Source organism: Oncorhynchus keta, chromosome 12 (genome assembly GCF_023373465.1).
Source record: "Oncorhynchus keta strain PuntledgeMale-10-30-2019 chromosome 12, Oket_V2, whole genome shotgun sequence".
NCBI classification, from domain to species: Eukaryota; Metazoa; Chordata; class Actinopteri; order Salmoniformes; family Salmonidae; genus Oncorhynchus; species Oncorhynchus keta.
The window spans coordinates 19,628,924-19,641,892 of record NC_068432.1 but is presented as its reverse complement, the minus strand read 5'-3'; the positions used below and the strand labels follow the sequence as shown (position 1 = coordinate 19,641,892).

Sequence of the window (12,969 nt, the reverse complement as noted above, 5' to 3'; positions counted from 1 at the left end):
CCTACCTGGTTAAATAAAGGTGAAATAAAAAATAAAAAAATGGTCTGGGGAGGTGTATCACAGCATTATCGGACTGAGCTTGTTGTCATTGCAGGCAATCTCAATGCTGTGCATTACAGGGAATACCTCCTCCTCCCTCATGTGTTAACCTTCCTGCAGGCTCATCCTGACATGACCCTCCAGCATGACAATGTCCCCAGCCATACCTCTCGTTCTGTGCGTGATTTCCTGCAAGACAGGAATGTCAGTGTTCTGCCATGGCCAGCGAAGAGCCCGGATCTCAATCCCATTGAGCACCTCTGGGACCTGTTGGATTGGAGGGTGAGGGCTAGGTTCATTCCCCCCAGATATGTCCGGGAACTTGCAGGTGCCTTGGTGGAAGAGTGGGGTAACATCTCACAGCAAGAACTGGCAAATCTGGTGCAGTCCATAAGGAGGAGATGCACTGCAGTACTTAATGCAGCTGGTGGCCACACCAGATACTGACAGTTATTTTTGATTTTGACCCCCCCCCCCCTTTATTCAGGGACACATTGCTCCATTTCTGTTAGTCACATGTCTATGGAACATGTTCAGTTTATGTCTCAGTTGTTGAATCTGGTTTTGTTCATACAAATATTTACACATGTTAAGTTTGCTGAAAATAAACACAGTTGACAGTGAGAGGACGTTTCTTTATTTGAGTTTATTTTCTACATTGTAGAATAATAGTGAAGACATGAAAACTATGAAATAACACATATGGAATCATGTAGTAAGCAAAAAGGTTTTAAACCAATCAAATGTATTTGATATTTGAGATTCTTCACTGATGGACTTCAATGCACAACACATCAGATGTGACCAGGTGAAAAAACCTTTCCAAGCCTAACCATATTATAGCCGCTACACACAGCCTACATCGTTATCACCATATTAGCTAAAGCAATGTCATAGTCAACATAGCTAATAGAACTAACGCCTTAGTCTGGCCTCCCGAGTGGTGTAGCGGTCTAAGGCACTGCATCTCAGTGCTGAGGCATCACTACAGACCCGGGTTCGATCCCAAGCTGTATCACAACCAGCTGTAACCGGGAGTCCCAAAGGGCAGCGCACAATTGGCCCAGTGTTATCTGGGTTATTTGTTCAAAACTGTTTAACTATTGCCTCTTTCTCTCTTTGAGTCAACTACTCACCACATTTTATGCACTGCAGTGCTAGCTAGCTGTAGCTTATGCATTCAGTACTAGATTCAATCTCTGATCCTTTCACTGGGTGGACAACATGTTCATGCTGCAAGAGCTCTGATAGGTTTGAGGACATCCTCCAGAAGTTCTCATAATTACTGTGTAAGTCTATGGAACGGGGTGAGAACCAAGAGCCTCCTAGGTTTTGTATTAAGTCAATGTACCCAGAGGAGGACGGAAGGTAGCTGTCCTCTGGCTACACCATGGTGCTACCCTACAGAGTGCTGTTGAGGCTACTGTAGACCTTCATTGCAACAGTGTGTTTTAATAAATTGTTTGGTGACGTGAATACATTTAGTATAGTTTTATTTAAAAGTATAACTTTTTAAATGTTTTACTATAAAAATGTAATGAAATTCACTGAAGAGGATGGTCCTCCGCTTCCTCCTCTGAGGGGCCTCCGCTGCTACAAATATACTGTACGTTGTAACATGTCACCCCAGGGTTTTTTTCTGGAACAAAATGGCGAATAGGTGGTGGGCGTGGTGGGGGCATTATAATGGATATGGCCAATGGTGTGGTCTCCAACCAAACATTTTAGAGGCCCTCCTCTTGGCTGCAGAGACAACATTTAACTTTTAGTTACATTTCCTGCATTTCTACCATATTTTGTCATGGGGCTGAGAGAAAAAAATGCTGTTTTATAGCAAATGTTCAAAAAATTCTACACATTTTGCCAAGGCTTATGCCATGTTCTTATGCTATCTGAGTGATCCAAACATTATAACAAAATCAATGGAGGCCCCATGCCATGACATTTTTTGAATGTTAGATTATCCCTGACTGTCTAGTTAATATGCTGGTGATTTTTCTGTTCTCAAAGATGATCTTATTAAAAAATATATAGGTTCATTATTTTCTCTACATACTTTATATCTGGTGTTAGTCGTTTAGGTTTACACTGAAAACGTTTTACCATCACAAAAAGGATTAGTGGCCCGCTGTTGCTAAATGAATAAAGGGGAAACACTGCGAGTGCCAGACCCACTGATCGACCCACGACCCTTGCCTCATGGTGCTGTAGAGATGGATGCTCACGGAGTTACCGTTGCCTCTTGCTCCTTGCTCTCTGAGTGGGATGTTTGGTACCAGGTGCATGATCTCTGGGAAAGAGAGTGTCACGGTTCTAAACACATTCTCAGCAGTCATCTAATTGGACAATTTTAATTTCAAAATGTTAAATTAATTTAGAAAATGTTGGTTAATAAAACCAATTTCATTACAAATGTACACTCAAACCTGTTATCATATAAAGAATGGGAGTAAGTATGAACTGTAAGAAAATAAGTAAGAATGTAAGAATGAAGGTAAGAGTTTTCCCTGTGTTGTGTCCATGGCCTGGCAGATCCCACACTGTGGTCCACGGAGCATGTGCGCCAGTGGCTGGAGTGGGCAGTAAAGGAGTATGGCCTGCTGGATGTGGATATGGCTCTCTTCCACAACGTGGACGGCAAAGACCTGTGCAAGATGTGCAAGGAGGACTTCCAGAGGCTCACGCTCAGCTACAACGCAGACATCCTGCTCTCCCATCTGCACTACCTCAGAGAGAGTGAGTCTAGTATCTTCCTTCTCCTCCTCATCATCATCCCTCTCTCCTCTCCTCCCTCTACATGCTCCCGCCTTCTGCCCCCCTTCCCTAGCTGGCCAACACAATGCAATGGCAGGCAGTAAAGAAAGAGGCTACAAAGGGATACTATTGAAGGGCTGCTGTGGTCTGGTGGTCCATCTTTTTCTACCTCTATACCAGGGGTAAGGTTAGAGAACTTGTCCTGGTGGGTTATAAGTTAAGCAGGCTTAAGGGGCTTTATAGCCGGCATCCAACTGAGCTCTCACTGACATTCTCTGGAGGGCCTCAGCTACTTTGCTTGACTGCAGATTAGAATGAAACCTGGTGAAGGAGTCCCTGTTGTCACTGCTTCTGCTGCTTTGGCTGAGTGACTCACTGCTCCAAGACCTGCTTTCCTGTCCACTGACACCTCACCTCCTCTCTCCAACACATGCATTGGTGCATGATCCTCCACATGCTTCTTCACATGCATACACACACATTCTGGTTTTAAGTTGTTAACATTAGATGTTACAGTGGTAGCTATGTAGTAGCAGTAGGAGTAATGGTGGCAGTAGTGTAACAATAATAAAATAATTAATCATATGTTTTAAAGAGGAATAGGTACACTACATCAATAAAGCCATCATTGGCACCCATCGTAAGAAGCATATCTGTTTATAGTCATTGGAGAAGGTTTGTCAGACTCTTGAGATTATGTTTATCTTTGACACTCTCTCTCTGGTCTCTCTGAGTCCAAGTTCCATTTGATTGTGCAGAGAACTTTCCAGTGAACCATTACTCTTCTCATAGTGACTGCTTGTGGGTTTGTTTGTTTGATATCAGTGTCGGTTTCGGTAGGGTTCACCCACAGATGTGCAGAGGAGGTGAGTGATGGGAGAAAGAGGAGAACCAAACAGATAGAGCCAGCCAGACAGAGAAATGAGAAAGCCAGATAGCTTGAGGAGTTCAGAGTTGAGTGATGTGTACCACCACCTTCTGAACATGGGTGTTGTTCATTTTTGTGTGTCATCATTATGTGCCAAAAACTGTCCCCATTCAGACTAAATATAGGTACAGTATAACATTGGGGGATTCCATGTCAGGACATCCCGAAAATATTTTGGGTATCTCAGATTGTTCTGTGAATTCTGACATAGAAACTTCATTGGGAGGAAGGATGTTTGACATGCTTGTTACATTTGTATAATGAAAGTGTCCGATTTAGGCCCTTTTTAGACCACTGGCTCCTGTAAGACCCAACGATCCATGAACCGTACGATACAGATAACATATTTTTGCCATTGTACTCCTTATAATGTGCTCTCAAATATGGAGTATGTCTAGATTCTGAAATTTACACATTCATATATTCAACATAAAATATATTAATATGAAGACCAATTTTATACATTGACGTTATAGGTCATTTACCAATCACAGCCCACCTTTAGGGTTGCACATTCAGCAAATCACCAGTATCAAACCCATTCACTGTGTTGGTGGTGCTCATTAAATTAATCATAACTTCAAAACTAGGAGAGAGCCCACTATGGAAATTTGATGTAATTTTAGAGTATATTGTTGCAAACATTGTCTTAAAATTAACTAAATCAAAAAGGGCACTTTATATTAATATGTTGAATAAATTAATGTTAACATTTTTCTTTTATAATCTTGAAATACTCCATATGTTAGAGCACGCTATAAGGAGTATAATGACACCAAGATGGTGTGTATCATGTACAGTTCACAGATCATAGGGTCTTTTAGGAGGCAAGGGCCTAAACTGGCCACTCTCATCCTTCCTCCTGATGGTGTTTCTATGTAGATATTGCCAGAACCATATGACATACCCAAAATATCGCCCCCATTGCATTATTCCACAATCCTGTGCTTGAATCGCTCTTGATATGCATGAGTCTCACGAAAATGTTTTGAAAGGCCTTTTCTTATACATTACTTTTAGTGTAATCACCAGTTCCCACACCCTCATTGAAATACTGTGGGCAGTTTGAAATTGATCAGAGAGAATTGCCAATAGGCATACTTAGTGTCACTCCAAAGACTTGTTTTTTGCTGGCCCTATATTAAAAATAGTTGCTGGATTTGGCTTTGAGTGGAAAATACACTAGTGATGGGGGTGAAGAAAGCCCTCACAAGCTTTCCTTTCATCCCCCTCTCCTCCTTTTGTTTTTGGCAATGGCTGCTGCTTCTCTTTCCCCCTCATGTGTACACACGCTCACCGAATTTACTTTGGAGGAGGGAAAGCGATGGATTCTCACGGACGAATGTGGGCACGAGTGATTAACTGTTTATTTGGGTTGGCCCTCCCTACCATTGTCTTACTTACAAGTTCTCTCTCTCTCTCTCTCTCTCTCTCTCTCTCTCTCTCTCTCTCTCTCTCTCTCTCTCTCTCTCTCTCTCTCTCTCTCTCTCTCTCTCTCTCTCTCTCTCTCTCTCTCTCTCTCTCTCTCTCTCTCTCTCTCTCTCTCTCTCTCTCTCTCTCTCTCTCTCTCTATCTCCTCACCACTCTATCTCCCTGTATCGCTCCTTGCCTGTTGAATGTTGCCTCTAATGGTCTGTGTTTGTGTTATGGCTGCCCCCTCCCCCTCCCTCCCAAAGCATCACTCCTTGCACATCATAGGTTGTTTGAGCTGTTCTATTTTTTTGGTTCATCTCTTTTTCAAAAGAATGTTTTATTTCTCAGCTCCACTTCCTCACTTGACTTCCGATGATGTTGACAAAGCCTTACAAAACTCCCCGCGGTTAATGCATGCTCGCAACTCAGGTAAGGAGTCCCCTGCCCCCCTTCTCTACCTCTGGCTTTGCTCCCGCCACCACAGTATCCGCACACTCACACAGTGCCCACCTATGTATATACAGTGTACTCTTTATATACATTCACACTGATTTGTTTTTGTATTCATATGAGTATCAGATTATGCATCAAGTAATCAAATTGTATCTTTTGTTATTATTTCTAATGTATTTTTGTTATGTGGTGCAGAAGTTACTGTATGCTGGTGCAGTAATGCATTGTGACTGTAGAGCGTAGAGGACAGCATGTGCTAAAGTCTAACATTGATGCATTCTGCTGTAATTGTCCTTGTGCTGCACAAAATCACTCCCCATATGGATATTCGTCAAAGCAATTAAATTGGAACATTCAGGAATTGTGTCATGAGAAGTTGTCATTACGGGTACATAATTATTTACATAATTTATTAATGATCCTCTCTTTCACTCTCTGCAGGAGGTGCGAGTTTTATTTTCCCCAACACTCCTGTTTATCCCACTGACAACTCCCCCAGAGTCTCCACTAGGCCAGGTGGGTGATTCATCACTCCTATAAATTTATGTAGATGAGGCATAAGAGCACACTGTAAGCACATCCAATTACACTTGTAGAGGAGCAAGGTACAGGGAGGAGAAACAAGGAACCACTTACCTTGGAGACAAAGTACTACATTTTGCAAATTGCCCAATGCCCATGTACAAATACACATAAACAAAGATATATTTAGAAGTTTGTCGAAAAATGTTTTAGAGGTTTTATTTACATTTCAACTCAAGCATCCCTTGCCCTTAAAATAATACTCCAGAATGCAGTAGTTGTGTCTCTGTGTTTGGGCCTCTTGTATTATGGGAAGTTTCTGGCAATCCACAACTCTTGCCTCAGACCGATGAGGTGAACCACAGAAATGCACTCACCCATCAGCATGTTTTTGTTTTATCATAGCGCCCTCTAGGGTTAAGGTTCATAGCTGCAGGCAGCAGGTTCATTTGTCATTTATGATATTTTACAGACCTGGCTTATGAAGCAGCCAGAAGATCTGGCTGGGCTCCTCAAGCTGTGTCTTCCACCAAAGGTAAGGAGTCACAATGTGCTGCACATTGGTCCTTTGTCAAAACATGGCACTCCCTTTGGTTTTCATCTATTGGGAAATGTGTATAAGTACATTACAGTGAATTTAAAAGATTTAAAAGCTCTTTACAAGCCTGTAGACGAAACATAAACAAAACAGGTCAGGCAGAAAACAGGAATTTGGATACCTCAAGATAAGAAGCTATTTCTCCACTGTATACACTTGGAACTTTACACTCAGGGAAACCCCCTGTTAATATTTTGGGAACTTTATCCCTCAAGGTTCCCAGCCCTCCCCAACCATTGTCACCAAAACAGAGGAGCAGAGGCCTCAGCTAGGTAAAATATAAGCTTGAACAGTACTCTGAAATAGATGTTGACTGAGCCGGAAAAATACATTTATCCTACTAATGTGAATGTTTTTCACTTCTTAGATCCTTACCAGATCCTGGGGCCTACAAGCAGCAGGCTGGCAAACCCCGGTGAGTTTTAGGGTGGGTGGAAGTGATTATCACTTCATTAGACAAGATTAAAGATTTTAGATATTCATATTACAACAAATCACCATTTATATAAATAGTTGTTTGTTGCTATTAGTTATTGTGGTGTTGACTGTAGCACGCCTTTTTGTAGTTGTTATGGTGATGACCACCTCTTCTATCTCCAGACTGTATTATAATTGTTACGATATTGACTCCCTGACTCTGTCCAGACTGTATAAGTAATTGTTACATGTTGACTTCCTGTCTCTGTCCAGACTGTGGCCGGGACTCAAACAAACCGCAATCCGCCGACATCGCACTACTCTTGAGCTTTAAAGGTAATTTACGTTTGAGCTGACATCCGTAGCGTTACCCTGAATGCGATCGTGATCTTCAAGGAAATTGCCTTTGAAAGTGAAGTGCAGTGTGATGTCGGCGTAGTGCGGTTTGAATCGCAGCCAGTATTAGTAATTGTGACTGTGCTGACACCCTTTCTGCCTGCAGGCTCGGGACAGATCCAGCTGTGGCAGTTCCTGCTGGAGCTCCTGTCAGACAGCGCCAACTCTGGCTGCATCACTTGGGAGGGCACTAATGGTGAGTTCAAGATGACCGACCCTGACGAGGTGGCGAGGCGCTGGGGCGAGAGGAAGAGCAAGCCCAACATGAACTACGACAAGCTGAGCCGCGCCCTGCGCTACTACTACGACAAGAACATCATGACCAAGGTGCACGGCAAGCGCTATGCCTACAAGTTTGACTTCCACGGCATCGCCCAGGCCCTACAGCCTCACCCGCCAGAGTCCTCCATGTACAAATACCCCTCCGACTTATCCTACATGAGCACCTATCATGCACACCAGCAGAAGGTCAACTTTGTCACACCTCACCCCCAAGCGCTACCTGTCACCTCCTCCAGCTTCTTTGCTGCCCCCAACCCCTATTGGAATTCCCCCACCGGGGGTATCTACCCAAACACCCGGCACCCAGCCACTCACATGCCCTCTCACATGGGGACTTACTATTAGACCTGCCAGGGGGAGGTCGTCTCACAACTCTAAAACTGGGGGAAGAAACGGGAATAAACCGGCAAACACAAAGGGCAGTTTAGGAACCAAATGAAAAGCGGGCAGGATCAATAATGAAGGAATAATGTAGAGGTAGGGTGTATGAGGTAGAGGTAGGGTTTCATGCCCTATAATTACTTGTGTAATTCTAGAGCATGAGCAGGTAAGGGAACTCAAGGTTTTTTAAAGGATTGAGAGGAGGACTACAGACATGTCGCTCGCTATAAGACGATATAGGAGGGCACACTGTAAAAAGGGCAATAGAGGATGTTGCTATGACCAAGGGCATTGTGCGACATGTAGTTACTGAGAACATTGAAAGACAAGTCTTTGAGTAGACGTAAAAGGGAGTTATCAGTGGACTATTTAACATGAACATGTCCTTTTTATAAAGGGCGATAAATATACCCCAAAAATAACATATCTGCATGAACAGTTGCTTATTATATATTATTTTTTTAAACTATTAAACTACCTTATTTAAAAAAGTTAACATATCAAAGACTGTACAGATTAGGCAAGGTAAGTGAGATGTAAGTGAGGAGAGGGGTGTGGTGTTGCAAATGAGTGTGTACTTTAGAGTACACAGAGGAAGTAGGGAGGAGTACTAAACTTGGCTGTGGTAAACTGTGAAATTAGCACCAGCAGGAAACACCTTGGGTAGACTTGTGCTAGATGGTCATGTCATATGACCATGGATGGACTCACAGACTGTTTGTGACCAAGGGTGGGGAAACATCAAGAGAGGATGGCGGATCATCAAAAGACAATGAAATATGTGAAAAAGTAAGTATTATTCCTTTGGATATTATTAGCCTTATTTCTTATCAGTATTATTATACTATATGGTAGTCCATATGGCATTATTGAACGTAAAGGAACTTTTTAAAACTTGATTGTTATTCTTGAAAACAATTCATCAGTGTTTTGGAAATTGAGAAAAACTGGAAATAAGATTCGTAAAATGTAATGTGTGACCTCAAATCTTTTTAGAAGGAAGGAGGGTTTTTCTTGACCAGTGCCTTACCACAGAAACTCCCAGTTCAGCTGAAGAGATTTTATGAAGTGCCAATTTTGTATTATTGTTTTTCTGAGTCACGAACGCTGTGCGTTTGTTAGATTGAAGTATACAAGTCAGTGTTATATTTCTTTTTATATGATAAATATATAACTTATGCATTTATACACTACGAGTTGATCTCAGCCAGCCAAAGACACATACAACGTTTTTAAATTAGATATAGTGACAAAAAAAGTAATTGAAATGGACCAAAGCGGGCAGTAAACAAAAACATTTTTTTTAAACTATTGTTGCCTTTGAACTTTAATCTCTGTAAACCGTTTACAACAAACTATATATACTAATCTAAAACGGATTGTGTTGGCCAGGCAAGGCATTTCAGACCTGTTCAGTATTATTTTATGGGATGCAGGCTTGGGTAGGACACCTATAAACTGGCAGCCTTGTAAACTGAGAAACAGGACTGAGATACTGAGATTGTTGACTAAAGGGACGATAAAAATCATATACTTTGATAGATTTTCTACAGTGTAATTTCTAATAAAGTATTTTCAACCAAAGTGCTGTCCTCTCTTGTCTTGGAAGGTCAAAGATTGTGTGTTATTGTGCTCTGTCTGCATACAGTAAAGAGAAGTTGCTCCCATTGTTTTGACCCAAAACGTTCAGTGTGTGCCAAAAACCAAACGACAGACCTCGAGTTCGATTCAATCTGTATCGCTGAAGCATTGCAGATTGCACAATAGAAATGTAAAGGTAATTTCCGATTGAGCCGACAAATGCAGCGTTTGCCGTGAATGCAGTCTCCATTGCCTTTAAAATTCAATCACGCTGTAACTTGGAACTTTTGCGATACGGATTGAGGAGAGCCCTTAATTGGCGCGACCCTAAGAGATGGGGAGTAGACCAGTGTGGGATGGGGGTAATGGGAAGGGGGATAAAAACATCCCTTCAATCTCATAATGGAATATGAAACATCTCTTCTTCAAAGTCAATGGTTTATTCATAGACAGAAAAAACACAGCTCTTAAGCGCTACACACTAAAAAAGTTTTGTTCTATCCCCATCTGCTCTTAGTGTGAAATTTGTATAATATATTAAAATATCCAACTTGAGTGATACAAAGAAACAACATCTTGAATCTTCTTTCCTGGAATCCTATGTACAGGTTAAATATTTCTAGTACAGCAATAATTGCTGCTACAGTTCCACTCAAACACTGGCACCTGAGACCCAGTCCTTATTTTGCCTGTATGTCCATATTCTCCTATTATATGGCTTGTGGATCCAAACGATGTGCTAGTTATATACTGCACCTGAATTTACTCTGTCCAGATAAATACTGATCATGTTGAACATTTGAATTTGCCTAAAAGTGTCATCATTCACTCATGAGTATTGGGTTTAGCAGTTATATGAAATAAAAACAGATATATTTCCGTAATGCGTGTTTACAAATTGTTTCCAGACAGTAACTGTGGGTCATGTTTATTACCAGTGTCCAACATGTTTGAGGGACCTCTTATTCCTTCTTGTACTCCTCTAGTTTCAGCTTATCTTTGTTGTTGCTGGGGAGTGTCGGGTCGCTGCTCACCTGCACCTTGTCAAAGAAGTTAAAGTCGGCCACGTACTGGCCACCAGGGGTGCTGAAGAGCACAGGCTTGAACTTGTAGTCCCACAGGATCTCCTGGGGAACGTACGAGGTGCGGCTCTGACAAGTGGCTGCCGTGGACTCCATGGTGGCATTAAGGGTGACCAGCAGCTCAAAGTCACGCGTCCGCAACCTCTCGGCAGTCAGCCCCGCCAGGGGGCTACTCTCATCCAGCACGTGGTAGAATGTGAGGGGCAGGATTAGGAAGGGGCACTCCCCGCACGAGTCTATGTAGAAGTCCACAGCCGTCTGGCGGATCAGAGTCTTTTCGCCCTCCTCAGTCACATTGGGTGAGAGCAGCTTGCCCATCAGCTGGATCTGGATCAGCAGGCTCTTCCTCAAGTTGGCCACACGCACCATCAGACATAGTTTACCATTGTGGCGGCAGATCACTGCCAACTGGCTGAACTTGATGGTCTCGGCCCGCTTTTTGGGTCGCGCCAGCTTGGCCAGAAAGGCCCCGGTTACAAAGATCTCAGCCAGGCCCGTGGTGACCAGCTGGACCAGCAGGATGAAGATGGCCAGCGGACACTCGTCGGTGATGTAGCGGAAGCCGTAGCCAATGGTGGTCTGCGACTCCAGGGAAAAGAGGAAGGCACCGGTTAGGGTCGCGACGTTCATGACACAGGGCGTGTGGTTGGACAGCAACTCATCCTCGAAGTCACCGTTGCCCATGCCAATAAAGTAGAAGATGACGCCAAAGAGGAACCAGGTCATTATGAAAGTGGAGGAGAAGAGGGTGAGCTTATAGCGCCACTTCATGTCCACCACCGTGGTCCAGATGTCGTGGAGGTAGATCTTCACCATGCCCTCCACATTGTCAATGTGCACTTGGTTGTGCCCATTCTTGGAGATGATCCTCCGTTGGACATCTGCCTTCTTGGTGGTCATCTTGGTCTTAAGTGTGTTCTCTGTAGTTTCCACTTTGTTGTCACCCTATTTGCATTGCAAGCAGTGGGACTGAAAAAGAAGAAGCAATGTTAGTCAATGGCAACAAACTAGGACACAGTAGGTAACACAGTTCAGGAATAGTTCAAGCATTAAATGAGCCCTTTGGACAAATGTCAGTTACAAAAACATTCTCACTAGAGCTACTGTGGCTGGTTGGTTTCATCCAGAAATTTGGCAATTGATAAGATATTTCCACACACCTAATTTCACAACACATATATTTAACCTGTTAGATACTGTATGTCCTCCCTCTGATGTTCAAATATGTACAGTATATCACTGACCCAAAAACATTTCCTCTAAGTAATGTCTAAATATTATGTTATATGTATTCCCCACTGAAACACACTATTTTTACATTTAAACAAGGTTTCTTTTAGAATATATGACATCTATGTAAATCTAGATTCTTAATTTTGCCAGTTGACACGGCAACTAGAAAAATAGAGCTCCTCATGACAGAAAGCTCGGGATTATTATTTCTATGGTTAATAAGAAATTATGGAAAGTTGTAAATTAACTCAGTAGCATGCAGTAACACTTTCTGTAGAACGTCTTACAAAGTTCCTAACTTCTCTAAGTTACTTTTAAAATGCAAGGAAGTTGTATAATACTTACATTCAGTGTTGATGCCTTCTCAGGTGTGTCTTCATTTGCTCTCAGTAGTTATAATCTGCAATGTGAACCTGCTGTAAAAAAAAAAAACTTATTGAGAGTTCCACAATGTCCTCTCCTCTTTGTCCTCTTTGGCACAATGATATTTAGGACAGTTTGTGAGAACAAAAAGGAGAGAGAAGGAAAAAAGCTTATTCAATGAGTTCTTGGCTACCTGTAGGTAAGCTTTTATTTCAAGTGTGGGACAAACTCCACCTATCTACCCCACCCTACCAGGGGCAGGGATGCAACAAGTGCTCCCTTTCACACGTTTTAAAAATTCTCTGAACTCATAGTTTGTTTTGTAGTTCCATGCATGATTGTTGTTTCTTTATACACACACCCTGATTTACTATCTCCAAGGCTTAATAATGTACTGACAGATATTCTAAATCCTTGAACAGAACAGAAAATGAAATGACCCTGATCTCAGCCTTTTTTATTTGACTATGGTATTGTATTAAAGGGAAGATATGATGCAGTTGAAAGCTAAAGACAAATGGAAAAGT

At 42.3% G+C, this 12,969-nt stretch overlaps 2 protein-coding genes across 8 annotated transcripts in view; one reads left to right on the top strand and one right to left on the bottom strand.

The window, feature by feature from the left end:
- LOC118383479 (transcriptional regulator Erg-like) overlaps nt 1-9,767 on the top strand; it is a 106,430-nt gene extending 96,663 nt beyond the window's left edge. For 5 of the 7 annotated variants that reach the window (XM_052457817.1, XM_052457818.1, XM_052457823.1 and 2 more), the window contains 8 exons: nt 2,572-2,775; nt 5,483-5,563; nt 6,029-6,103; nt 6,582-6,644; nt 6,923-6,979; nt 7,075-7,122; nt 7,398-7,460; nt 7,627-9,767. In XM_052457817.1, the coding sequence (XP_052313777.1) occupies nt 2,572-2,775; nt 5,483-5,563; nt 6,029-6,103; nt 6,582-6,644; nt 6,923-6,979; nt 7,075-7,122; nt 7,398-7,460; nt 7,627-8,147 (1,112 nt within the window). In that variant the 3' untranslated portion in view covers nt 8,148-9,767. The remainder of the gene's footprint in view (nt 1-2,571; nt 2,776-5,482; nt 5,564-6,028; nt 6,104-6,581; nt 6,645-6,922; nt 6,980-7,074; nt 7,123-7,397; nt 7,461-7,626) is intronic. The other 2 variants (XM_052457821.1, XM_052457820.1) reach the window with 2 other exon arrangements.
- A 418-nt stretch (nt 9,768-10,185) lies between these two features.
- On the bottom strand, nt 10,186-12,861 carry LOC118391083 (ATP-sensitive inward rectifier potassium channel 15-like). The gene is made up of 2 exons (XM_035782087.2): nt 12,425-12,861; nt 10,186-11,815 (listed from the first exon to the last, which is right to left on the bottom strand). Exon 2 carries the CDS (start codon nt 11,744-11,746, stop codon nt 10,727-10,729), a length of 1,020 nt encoding a protein of 339 aa, XP_035637980.1. The 5' UTR covers nt 11,747-11,815; nt 12,425-12,861; the 3' UTR covers nt 10,186-10,726.
- Nucleotides 12,862-12,969: the final 108 nt, after the last annotated feature.

Bases quoted from the DNA above. Each gene is read 5' to 3' on its own strand.
- LOC118391083 (XM_035782087.2), bottom strand. From the start codon at position 11,746: ATGACCACCAAGAAGGCAGATGTCCAACGGAGGATCATCTCCAAGAAT.